A 13,241-nucleotide genomic window follows, 5' to 3' on the forward strand; every position below is an offset into this window, starting at 1 on the left:
AATACTTATCATCATCCACTTGAAATGTCTCAGTTTGTTAAAAACTTGTTTTCTTTAACATGCCAAGCTCATGGGGCAAGAGAATCAGATTAAAGAGTTTATCATTATTAATTGTCTTTGTTTTATGTACATTTATGAGACCATTAATGTTGCTTGAGCTCTCATCCACCTCTCTGCCTTACCTTAGAAGGTTGACTGAGGTCACTCTGAAATTAATTGATAGAGGAGGAGTGCAAGTTTAAGTCCTAAAAATACATAAAAAAAAAAACAAAAAACAAAACAAATGGATAATGTAGCAAAACTTGATAAATAGAAAAAAGGAGAAAAAGTTCTAAATGATGATATCGAAACTTGATAAACTCAATGACTTATCCCTAAATCTGGCAGATTATCAGCTCCTCTTCTTATTCTTCTTCTTCTTCTGCCAACGGTAAAAAAAAGGAATGGATAAGTTGCTTGAGAGAAGAACCCGGTCCTCTCTCCTAAATGCCCTTCGAGTTGGTTATAATTACAGGGAAAGACAGGAAAAATTAGCCGGAGGTCAGGGGTATTCTTGTCCACACGGGTATTACAAAAACGATTTAGATCCCTGGCATCAAAGGCGAATAACAAGGAGCAGCCCCCTCCTTTCTCTCTCTCTATAGCCTTCTCGCCCCCGTCTCGCCTCTCGCTGCGACCAAGCCTAGGGTTTGGTTTCGTGTCCGATTTGTTCGCGTCTGGAGATTTCTCGAGGAATTTTTGAGTTCTCTGGTCGAGGCTGAGGTGGGGGCGGAGCTTTTGTTTTGCGTTCGGAGCGCAGAGGGGCCGGATCTTGGACAGAGACTGATGCAGGAGGGAAGGGGGATGCGGTTGATCTGCCGGTGCTGTTGTCTCTGTTAGCGGTTCTGTCGGACGGTGTACTGTAGCTGTCCCTTCGTCGAGGGCTTGTGAGTACAGTTGGGATCGGATCTGTTTGCCGTGTTTAATCGGTGGGTCGGTGGAATACAGCGCGTGAGTCGGTGAGTGGGTCTTCGGGATTCGGTGCAGAGTCTGGCAGGATAAATGCGGTTGGTTCCCGTGGCGATCTGTCCCTTTTGACTTCTCGTGCATAATTTTTGCGGCGCCTGCGAGAAAGAAAGGCAAGGAACGGTGAAGAAAGCGGTAGAAGAGAAGAGAATAGAAGCAAATTTGTTTTTTTTGTGTGTGAGGAATTTCAAGTGGCTAGCTGTTCAAATGCAGCAAGATCAGCGTAAGAAGGTGGGGTTTCTTGATCCGTGCTTTGCGTATCTGTTCTCTTTCTCTATTCTTACAATTTAGGTCTCTTTTGTAAGCCTTTGGAAATTTTCTTCAATAAACCTTCTGATGCTATCTATATAATGCCCTTTTTGAAATACCAAACCGACATTTTTGTAGCTGTCGTTGATCGATTGGAAAATTAAGATTCATTTTGGTTAAGTCTGGTAGTCGCTAGAAGGACTTTAGTTTTTGCCGTATAATTTTTCGTGCAAATTGGCCAGTTGTTATTGATTCTACTCGGTGAAAATCTGATGCCAGATACTCGGTTTTGGTTTTGTGCTGTTCACCTGAAGATCTAGTGTTAATCTAAAAGTCAGTAAAGATCTCCTTGAAATCGAATCCAAGTAACTGGAGTTGACAGCCTCAAAGCTTTTCTTTCTTTATTTTTCTCTGTCTTGATTATCATCGGTGAATGTACCAGGACTCTTGGTTTCATCTACGAAATTTAATTATGAGCCTTCAGAGGCTTTTCAGATGGCTTTGGTATTCCTTTTTTATATCACTTATTCCAGTTGTCAGAAGAGTTTTTTCTATCAATTTTGGTGACATCTGCAGAGACTATTTATAACTTCTCTAGAATTATGCTCTTCGGTGAACATTGTTGATGACGAACCAAGTTCTGGGTCAAGATGATTTCTGTGCTGGTTGCTTTTTGATGTTTCAAAGCATAAACAGGTCTGAGTTCATCTATAGAATCTAAGGGAATGGATCCAGTTCTCTTCACCTGGTGATCCTGAGTGCCTTGCATCATTTAGTGCCACATAAAGCTGATACACAAGGCAATTTGATGATTGTATGTGATCCTATAATAGTTTCCTCTCTAAGGAAATGGAACCAGTTCTTTGCACCTCATAATCCTGAGTACCTTGCACCAATTAGTGCCACATAAAGCTCATACTCACGACAATTTGATGATTGTATGTGATCCTACAATAGTTTCCTCTTTAAGGAAATGGAACCAGTTCTTTGCACCTGATAATCCTGAGTGCCTTGCACCAATTAGTGCCACATAAAGCTCATACACAAGACAATTTGATGATTGTATGTGATCCTACAATAGTTTCCTCTCTAAGGAAATGGAACCAGTTCTCTGCACCTGAATCTGATAATCCTGAGAGCCTTGCATCAATTAGTGCCTCATAAAGCTAATACACAAGGCATTTGATGATTGTATGTGATCCTACAATAGTTTCCTCTCTAAGGAAATGGAACCAATTTCCTGCATATGATTATCCTGATTGTCTTGCATCAATTAGTGCCAAATAAAGCTAATACACAAGACAATTTTTTATGATTGTATGTGATCCTACAAAGGTCTCCTCTCTACGGAAATGGAACTTGTTCTTTGCACCTGATTCTCTTGATTGCTTTGCATCAATTAGTGTCACACAAAGCTAAATACACAAGGCAATTTGATGATTGTATGCGATTCTACAATAGTTTTCTCTCTAAGGAAATGGAACCACTTCTCTGCACCTGATAATTTTGATTGCCTTTCATCAATTAGTGGCACATAAAGCTAATACACATGGCAATTTGATGATTGTATGTGATCCTACAACAGTTTTCTCTATAGCTTAATATAGAAGAAAGAACATGCATGTAAAATAGATGGATTACCCACCAAGATGGCTCTCAGATTATTCTTTGTTATCTTAAATTTGCTTTCTTTCCATTGTGATGTATAACTAAATGCTGGTAAGTAAAAAATCCAAAGACTGTTTACTGGAATTTGAACCTCTGTTTTTTTTCTCCAAAATTTGTAGCATTTTCTCAATGAATTTAGATTCACTACATAATACTGGCAGTCATTTTCTCTTGCATGAATTAAGTGCAATTGCAAGTTAAGTGGCATCTCTTTCTTTCATTTATCTTTAACTTTCATTCCACATTTGTATCTTCTCCAGAATTCACCGGAGCTAGAGTTTTTCAGCGACTATGGTGATGCTAACAGATATAAAATTCAGGAGGTTATTGGAAAAGGTAGCTATGGAGTGGTCTCTTCAGCAATTGATACACATACTGGTGAGAAGGTCGCAATCAAGAAGATCCATGATATTTTTGAGCACATCTCTGATGCTGTCAGAATCCTTCGCGAGATCAAACTTCTTCGACTTCTAAGACATCCCGACATAGTGGAAATCAAACACATAATGCTGCCTCCATCAAGGAGGGATTTCAAAGATATTTATGTTGTTTTTGAGCTCATGGAGTCTGATCTCCACCAAGTCATTAAGGCAAATGATGACTTGACAAAAGAACACTACCAATTTTTTCTTTATCAGTTGCTTCGTGCTTTAAAATATATCCACACAGGTAAATTTTATTGCTTCTTGTGAGTCTGCAAATTTGATGTGATTAAATGCTATTTCTGGATGTTGTTACTATTCCATTTTGTTTTGAATTAGTAATGCATGTCCATTAATCTGTATGTTCTTAATGGCCTCAAATTGTGGAAGTTCCAGTGCCAAGTTAATAATGTCAAATTAGAGATGACCTTCTCAGTTCCATATTGGGGATGTGAAATCAACTAGTCAAATGCTTGAGCTTTCACGATTGACTTTGTTAGTCTTTGTTTTTCTACACCATCTCAAGTTTAAGTAGTTTAGTTTCTAAGCAAGGTAAAGACACTAATGACATTGGGATAAAAATACCTACCAAGATTTAGTTAAAGTGGGCCAATAAAGACTTCAAGGAATTATTCATTTATTCATATGATTGCACATTGGCAGAATCAGGTGTTTAGACTAGAGTAAATTTGCCAGGAGGGTCCTTATTCATTTGTATGCTCCTGTGTTTTATAGCTGTATCGTTTGCTTGGGGTGCAATAACTTTGAATTCCTTCTATTGTAGTCAAGAAAATGTGGTGCAACAGATTGTTTCCTTGACCGATTCATCATTCCTTTCTCTCAATCTACTTTTGATACACTGTTCTCTCTTTGATTTTTGTAATTTTTGTTGATGGCTGGTGCTATAACATTGTTACATTGCATGCAGCTAATGTGTATCATCGTGATTTAAAGCCAAAGAACATACTAGCAAATGCAAACTGCAAACTGAAGATTTGTGATTTTGGATTAGCAAGAGTTGCATTTAGTGATACCCCCACAACAATTTTTTGGACAGTAAGTTGAAAAGAGCATAGTTCTTTTTCTCTCTCTCTCTTTTTCAAAATTTCCTTTTTATATCCTGTTGTAGTGGTCTTTTGTAGATTCAACAGTTAAGAGGTTAATGGTACAATTTCATCTTTCTAAAGCCCTAATGTGTAACAGGATTATGTTGCAACCAGATGGTACAGGGCCCCTGAGTTATGTGGATCATTTTTTTCTAAGGTATTGACATATTCCTCATCAATTTTAATGTCTGCAACTATGGAAAATTTGCACTGCTTTATTTAGCTATTAAAGCATATTCTAAAGAAAGTTGCAATTCCTCACTTGTTTGCTTATGCTGCGAGCACTATTCTGATACATGGTAATTCTGGATCTGACTGTGTAGATTTACATTCTCGTCATGCAAAACCAATTTTCTATCAAAATGCTATGCACCTTGTTTAGGATTCCTCTATAAGATGCCTTCCTGACTGGTGGCAGCTACTAAACTTAATGATAAAGCGGTAAATTGAAAATGATTAAATATAATAGAAAAAAAATTCTTTTGCAACCATTGTGACGTATGGATCTTAGACTTTAACAGGATTGTAGTAGCCCATGTATAATCAGTGGGGTTGATTTGATTGACTCTACTGATATTTTGAGACAAAAATAATAGGTAACAAAAAATTAAGATGATCTATGAATGTAAATTTTTTTACAGTAGTTGAATTAATCAAGTAATCGTATTCTCTGTAAATTAATCCTAAATTTCTATCTATTTTCATGAGTTCTAACTTGTTTCCATCACACACCACCAGCAGTGTTTTTAAATTCATATCGAGGAGTTGAATTGATTAGCCACTCCTATTTTAGTTTTTCTGATTGAACCAATCAAAATTTCAGTTCAATCAGAAAGCATATATTTTTTGACTGAACTGAATTTACCTCAGGTCCAGTTTATATGATTTAACTGGCCAATTGGTTCAATTTTAAAGACACTATCATGTGGCAAAACTTTTCTTCTGACAGTACTTAGTAAGTGATGGTTACTGGTGGAGAGATGAATGCTTTGATTAGGTAATGCTATTATAATAACGCCACTGAAATAATCATCTAGCTATCTAGCTACACCAAGGGTTTAAACATGGGTCAGATGCCAGTCTTGACACTGTTGTTGGTATTTTAGACGTTTACAAGGTCTAGAGCTAACTATCCATTATTAAACAAACACAATGAAGATCCTTTGGGGTATGGTATGTACTAATGTGTGAGACATTTTTGTCAGTAGATCTAAAGTTCTAAACCACTATCAGATAGTTGCAACAAATGTCTTTCGTCTTGAAAAACAATGCTTATTTAACCTGTTCATTGAGGACCAACCATATGAAAAACTATTTTAACTTTCTTGAACCGATTCATTGTCATCATCAAGCCATGTTTGTCACTATTCTGGGTTGGCTACATCAATCTTATTCCTCCATTTAGCTCTATGTGAGGCAATATTACTAGGTACTTTTTTGAATTGATTGAACTTGAGTCATGTTACTGGCTTATATCATCACAATGTATCCATGTTTGTTCCTGTATCTTACACTTTTCTGCTGGACTTTTGAGCAGTAAAGGGCAGGGAAATTGGATGCTGGTTTTGTAGTATGAACTAAGATGACCTCCTTCCTAGTTAATAAATCTTGTTTTCTTTTGAGGATTCTGCCATTATTGAGATACTTGATGGGTCTAAATTCTAAATCATTTTAAACTAGGAGTGGAACTTATTGCTCTTCTCAAAAAGCTTGGTTTTTCAGCAGTTGGTTTATTTTGGTGTCTTTCTCCTAAATTCTTTAGGGATGATATAGATTATACATTAAAACAATGCTTGTTCAGGAAGGATTTTGAACTCCCCTGCAAGCTGAAATATGATTAGCAAGAGGTACTTGTATGGAGTTTGCTTATTTTTCTGTTTTTGTGTTAAAGTATGAACTACTTTTTCTTGGAAAGATATTGACCGGCAGTAATCAAATTGCAGTATACTCCTGCTATTGATATTTGGAGCATTGGTTGCATATTTGCTGAAGTATTAACAGGCAAGCCACTCTTCCCTGGCAAAAATGTGGTTCATCAGTTGGATTTGATGACTGATCTTCTGGGGACACCTTCTTTAGACACAATTTCTCGGGTACTTTGGTTTACCAGAACTTTCTGTATTGGATGTGGTTGTTCCGAAAAATGAGAAAAGATGCCTAATTTTGAATGTACTCTTCTTCTTTCTAATCCTAGGTTCGGAATGAGAAAGCAAGGAAGTATTTGAGCAGCATGAGGAAGAAACAACCAGTACCACTCGCACAGAAGTTTCCCAATGCAGACCCATCGGGATTAAAACTTTTAGAGAGGCTGCTAGCCTTTGATCCTAAGGATAGGCCAACTGCTGAAGAGGTATGTTATTGCCAATTAAATTCATTTTTTAAAATATTATCCACTGTCCAGTATTATTTTGTTAAGTTTGGGGGGGGGGGGAAATTTTTTTTAAAGAAAGCTAGAACTACCTAGTGCAGCTATTGTGGAAATAAACTCAGTTACTCAGTATACCAGTAACCATGTTGAATTTAATACTATTAACATCTTTCTCAAACTTTGGTTTTTTGTGTCCATTGAAGCTAACACATCTTTTTGTTTATCAGGCACTGGCTGATCCATATTTTAAAGGTCTTGCCAAAGTAGAGAGGGAACCATCTTGCCAACCCATCACTAAAATGGAGTTTGAGTTTGAGCGCAGAAGGTTGACTAAAGATGACATTCGAGAGCTTATCTTTCGTGAGATATTGGAGTATCATCCTCAGTTACTCAAAGACTACGTTAATGGAACTGAAAGAACAAATTTTCTGTATCCTAGGTTTAATGTTCATGTCCACCACCCTTCAATATTTTTATATATCTCTTTCTCAGGCATTTTCTTATTCTCAATACTCCCTGTTTTCTGTTTATGCAGTGCTGTGGATCAGTTTAGAAAGCAATTTGCTTACCTTGAGGAGAATGGTGGTAAAAGTGGGCCTGTAATTCCACTAGATAGGAAACATGTTTCTCTTCCTAGGTATACTTTTTTATTTTAGTCTGGTTTTGATCTCTATGCTTTTTTTGTATGTAGATAATGTTCAAGTTAATCTTTTGATTAGAACGCTAGATCATGCAAGAGATCTTGTGTTTAAAACATAATGTATATATTACTTTTCTCTTTGTTGTAAAATAAACATAGTTTTAATAGATTTTGGAATATCTTTTATATTTTGATAAACCTTCAAAGTAATTATGTTGGAAATTCTTTTATGAATGTGTATTTCTTCCTTCTGCATAACTTCCCATATAAAAAGTCCATTCTGATTCTTTGAAGTGAAGTAATTTCTTTCCTGTTTCTTTGATTTTCAGCATGCTGTCATTCTTATTATTATTCCTTGTTGAATAATCAAGAATGTTATCATCTATCTTATATATTAGCCATTGTGTTATATACTTTAGGTTGAGAACATAAAATGCATTGTGAAAAACCATGCAAGCCTCTGTATATATACTTTCACTTCGTGTCATAATACATTGAAATACTACGCACACAAGTTTAGTATAAATTGCAAGAAAAGGGAAAACTGCTGTTCCTCTCAGGTTCAGTTTTATTTCCTTTAGAGTTAATAGCTAAAACCAAAATAATGACTGAAGCTAATTTTTCTGTTGTTGGATCGATGGCCTTCTTATATCTTGCTCTGATATTTATCCAAGAGCTAAAGCTTTATCTTTTGATTATTTGTCATGCTGAAAGAATAGCAGATATAACCTCTTCAGTAAAGAACAAGCGTAGAAAAGACAACAACCACAAAGCTGTTTTATTTGAAATGTTTCATTCTCTCTTTCGTCATGCAACATGATGTGCAGCAGCTTCAGACATGCCTAATTTTTCACTGTTTCATAGTACGCTTATATTTTTTTTGGCATCTGTTAGGTCAACGGTTGTCTATTCTTCTACTGTTTCTCCAATGGGACAAACCAATACGGGCACTTTGAGAGAGAGGCAAGGCAATGATGAGGCTTCCAAAAATCCTCGAGACACTGAAAGGCCATCTGGAAATACAACAAGGACTTCACAGGCGCCACAACGGGTTCCAACTGGTAATTGTTTAGATTCAAATTGACCATATGTAATGGTGATGGTGCACTTACAATAATTGTATTCTATGTTTCTCAGCTCGACCAGGAAAAGCTATTGGTCCTGTCTTGCCTTACGATAGTGTGAGTGTGAAAGATGCCTATGATCCTAGACGGTTCATTAGGAATCCTGTTCCTACACCACAACCTGGTATTTCTTCAGCATATTGTTTTCACAGTAGCTCTGGCAAGTTGGATAGTTACGATAGAGAACCAATGGAACCCGAATGTGAACCTGTTCAACATAAGCCTCCACAACCACATTTGCACAATAAGATGGCATCAAATATAGCTCTCGAGATGAGAGCCTCTCCATTTTATCTCACAGGAACTAAGACCGAACGGATCGAGAAGGACAGCATACTAGAAGCAAGCCTGGTGCATGCAAAATCTCCTTACAATGGACTTGTAGCAGCAGCAACAGGTGCTGTAGCGCATAGAAAAGTTGGCGCTGTTCAGTTTGGTATGACAAAGATGTATTAGGCACAGATCACAGATTTAAATGGGACGAGCAGGAAATGAAAGGTGGGTGATGGAGAATTGAAATGTTAAGGGTAGCAGCCACTGGGAAGACGACAGGAGAATTGAATGCCGAAAGGAGAGAGGATAGGATGGGCATATTATGCCAGGGCGATTGAAGTGGCAATTTCATAATTCATGCTTACTCTGAGGGAGAACACGTGAAAAAGTTCTTGTAAACATGGCTGTACTCGAACTGTTCATCCTTTGCTTACCAATAGAAATTGGTTTTCTCTGTAACTTTATTCTAATCAGGTGGTTTGTTTACCAGACTTGTACAGATACATTTGCTGGGGTTTATTAGTTGAGAAGTTCCGGATGTTTCTCTGGGTACAATATACATACTCGGTGTTTGTCTTATGGTTGCCCTTCGCAAACACATACAAAAGAAAAGGATCACCAGCAATGTAATGTAATTTTGATTGTGTGGAAGATCTTAAGGTTAGCCTAAATGTAATTACTACAGAGAAAAGATGGATAAATCCGTCCCAACATCAATGCGAATTTCTCTCGATCTTCTAAAATGCACAAATATATCCAAGGATGAATTGGAGAATTCGAGATTTAATTGACATAATCATACAATAACTAAATGTAAAAAAATATTTTTTTACCTACAACTCACATGCGACATTTAAAACAAAATGTATTGTTTACAAGTGATGACTTATGATAAAATACGACTAGATAATTAAACACTCATATTTTTATGAAATCAATCTATGCTTTTATAAGTTCTAGATATGATGTTTTTTTGTCTAACTAATATTTGAAAATGTTGTGATAATTATGTGATTATGACAGTATGCCTAACCATTTGGTTCATTCCGATCGATGATTTTAGATAGCAATATATCAGGAGATTTTCTAGTTGTCTTTGTGTAAGTTGCAAAATATATAAATTAAGGCCCATGTACTTGTATAGTTGTTTTCTTCCCATGTATGGGGCTTAGCATGAGCCGAAAGACACAAAGCATCGCCTTTATGTTAACTTTGGCCAACCTCCAAAGCTAGTCATTTTCAAGCACGATAAGAACGTGCATGCCTCTTTGCGTCCGCAAAAAGATTTTCCTTTCCTTTTTAATTTTATCATGTCTACATCACAATCCAATCCTAGAATAACTTAATATCTTACTTTTAAAAGTATATATTACATGGTTATATATATATATATATATATATATATATATACGAATTCCATCAAACTTGTAGGCAACTTGAGGTGCAAACGTGAATAATGAATGGTGTGTTTTATGGTCCTCCATTTGGTTGATGCTCGTTCCTTCTCCAAACGACGACGTCAGCTTTTTCTAGCCAACGGAATACAAACAGAATCCAACCAAGTCAAACATCAACTGATTTATCGTAGATTTGAAGATCTTGCGTTGGTCAACAATCTCAGGCGTGCGATCTCTATCTCTAATTCTCTTCCTTTTTCTTCTTCGATCGCTAGTTGCCAATACTTGTTATAGCAACAAACATCAATCGCAGACTCAAGCAACCGCCCCCATATTCTCCTACACTACTGCATCATTAAGACAACTAAGAAGAAATGCATAGGCCAGGTAGGAGCAACCAAAGTATATGTAATGAAAATTTTAATTAAAAATTTATGTCTCTCAATTTAAATTGTAAAATTCATATTTAATTACACTCATGAGGATGTAAACAGTATAATAAATTTAATTAAAGTTTTTTTAAAATATCTAAAATCATTAATGAATTTTAATCAAGTTCAAATCATTTCAAATTAAGTTTATTATGTTATTTACAACCTCTTGAATATAATCATATCTTCCTATCTAAATTTTAGAATCTAAATTTCACAAGATAAGTAAATATTCTGAATCTAATAAAAAATAATTGTATATTTTAAAAAATAAATATTAAATACATTAAATGAACTGTATTTCGTGTAAAAATGCACATTCAATGCTCACGCTCGCCGTGACGTCACAATTCGGATAGAGATCTCGATTTCGATCACGTTCACGCAAAACCATCCCCCTTCCGACATAAACATATCCCTGCGCAAATCCAGGGCCCACTCATCCAGGGCCCACTCATCACAACGTTAAAAAAAAAGAGGTCAATTATTGGGTACGAGTTAATCGTCGTTGCTCGATTTCATTTAGAAGGACCACAACCAACTGTAGCGCGGTCCAACCCGGACGAACGGCCGGGAAGGTGACGCCACATCATTGGAATCAACGGTTGGGGCGACCCGCAATTGCCGGTGGCCTGGCCCCACGCGAACCTTCCAACGGACTTCCGCTTCCCCACGTCGCCGACCGTAGCCGGTGGCCCTTGTGGCTTGTGACTCGGAGCGGTCCAGCTTCTCTTTGCGGCCGTCAATAGTTCCTCGCGTCAATTCCCTATCCATTTTAAAAATCAAATTTAATTAAAATATAATTTTATAAAAAAAAATAATTAAAATGATAACGAAATGTGCACCGAAACAAAAAGTGGGGGAGGATTAGGAAGACTAAAGCAGCACTCCACCTTTCGTCCTTTCCCAACCATCTCACAGTGCACTTTCACTCGCCGCACCTCTCTCCTTAATTATCAACTCTAGCTGGCTCTCCATGTCCGGGGAGGTCGATGGAGACGAGCTCAGAAGCCACTGTGACTTCTCCTTCCGCGACGATCGCTCGCCGTCGGCGGCCTTCGCGCCGAGACCGAGCGGGCGGCGGGATTTCATGAGAGAATTATTCTTGGACGAGTCGACGTTGACCGTGGATTACTTGTTGCCAGGCGGTGATGGGGCAGTCGCCAAGACGACTCCGGTGACGCCCAACTTCTCGATGTCATCCACATCGGCCGAGTTCGGAGGGGAGGAGGACTACTCCGGGCCGTGCAGCAAGAAGAAGGAAAAGATGGGAGAGGAGGAGAAGCATGCGGAAGGGAGCGAGTTCAAGAAAGTGTAGGGTTTTGATCTTTAACTGGTTTACCTCTCTTTAATTCGTTGATTAATTAACTTTAAGTTTCTCCCCCTTGATTCCTTGCGTTCATGATGACGGTCAATTTTGTTAGGCGCGAGCTTGCTGTAAAGGAAAACCAGCTGCTGCAAGCTAACCAGTTTTCTTTGTGGAAGTTTGATTTGTCTTCGTACCTGTTCTTTCTTTTTGTTGGAATGAAGATTTTTTTCTTTTTATCTTTAGGGTTTCTGTCCTTTCCCATGGTCAGAAATTAGGGTTCGAATTGATCCGCTTCCAAGTGATTAATTAACAAAAAAGACAATTCTTTGCCCTTTTTTATGCATCACAGAACCTTAATTTAATTTGTTTATCACAATTGCTAACTGCGATGCAATTTTGACTTACAATTCACGCAGGAACAGGCAGGCAAAGCAGAAATTAGGAGAGAAAAGGCAGAGGGAACCCAGGTTTGCTTTCATGACCAAGAGCAAGGTCGACAACCTCGAAGATGGCTACAGGTGGAGAAAGTATGGCCAGAAGGCAGTCAAGAACAGTGGCTATCCGAGGTTAGCTATGGACAATATATAATTAACTAATCATAATCAATGATCGATCTATCGATATCAATTGCGAAATTAATTAATCTTCAACTGTTTCATGCAGAAGCTACTACCGCTGCACGGCTCAGAAGTGCAATGTGAAGAAGATGGTCGAAAGGTCTCACCGAGATCCAACCACCGTGATCACAACTTATGAAGGCAAGCACAATCACCACAGTCCAGCGAACCCAATTAGGGGCTCTTCTCCGGTGGTGGCATTGGCACCGGTGAACTTTGGGCACCGTGATCACCTGCTGCAGCAACAAGTAATGTGCTCGTCAGGAAATTTTGGCATCCACGATATGCATGAGCTTAACACTACTGCACATGGAGGATTCTTGTCAAACCCTAGCACGTATTTGCCAAACCTACCACCTCCTCATCTTCCTCAGCTTCAAATGCAGGCCGATCATGGTCTACTGCAAGACATTTTACCCAGGATGAGCCACAGCGACATGAAACGATTATAATTAATTAACTATGCATGCCTGCGTTACTTTCTCTATGCTTCTCTATATATGCATGTCAGGGAATAATATATATCATCATGTTCTTATATGATGAGCTTTCAAGTTATTGAACTCTGATCAAATTTCTAACTCATCTCTCTCTCAATATGTTTATATATTATGTTTATATATGTAATGTAT

The 13,241-nt window shown here is 37.7% G+C and overlaps 2 protein-coding genes across 3 annotated transcripts; both read left to right on the top strand.

Moving 5' to 3' along the window:
• The first annotated feature begins 636 nt into the window (after positions 1-636).
• On the top strand, positions 637-9,397 carry LOC141823062 (mitogen-activated protein kinase 10-like). 2 transcript variants are annotated; one of them, XM_074710332.1, is made up of 10 exons: positions 637-1,236; positions 3,183-3,591; positions 4,273-4,400; positions 4,548-4,607; positions 6,394-6,543; positions 6,645-6,800; positions 7,046-7,257; positions 7,354-7,455; positions 8,353-8,519; positions 8,596-9,397. In XM_074710332.1, exons 1-10 carry the CDS (start codon positions 1,213-1,215, stop codon positions 9,036-9,038), a joined length of 1,851 nt encoding a protein of 616 aa, XP_074566433.1. In that variant the 5' UTR covers positions 637-1,212; the 3' UTR covers positions 9,039-9,397. The 2 variants fall into 2 exon arrangements, with proteins under 2 accessions (XP_074566433.1, XP_074566432.1); XM_074710331.1 differs by having other exon boundaries at positions 7,046-7,455.
• A 2,199-nt stretch (positions 9,398-11,596) lies between these two features.
• On the top strand, positions 11,597-13,167 carry LOC141824975 (WRKY transcription factor 28-like). Its single transcript, XM_074712327.1, has 3 exons — positions 11,597-11,997; positions 12,409-12,558; positions 12,656-13,167. The coding sequence occupies exons 1-3, from the start codon at positions 11,660-11,662 to the stop codon at positions 13,059-13,061; spliced, it is 894 nt and encodes a 297-aa protein (XP_074568428.1). The 5' UTR covers positions 11,597-11,659; the 3' UTR covers positions 13,062-13,167.
• The last annotated feature ends 74 nt before the right edge of the window (positions 13,168-13,241 follow it).

The sequence above is a fragment of the Curcuma longa genome, chromosome 3 (assembly GCF_044706935.1).
Source record: "Curcuma longa cultivar G26 ecotype Majalengka, Jawa Barat chromosome 3, ITB_CL_G26_1.1, whole genome shotgun sequence".
Taxonomy (NCBI): Eukaryota; Viridiplantae; Streptophyta; class Magnoliopsida; order Zingiberales; family Zingiberaceae; genus Curcuma; species Curcuma longa.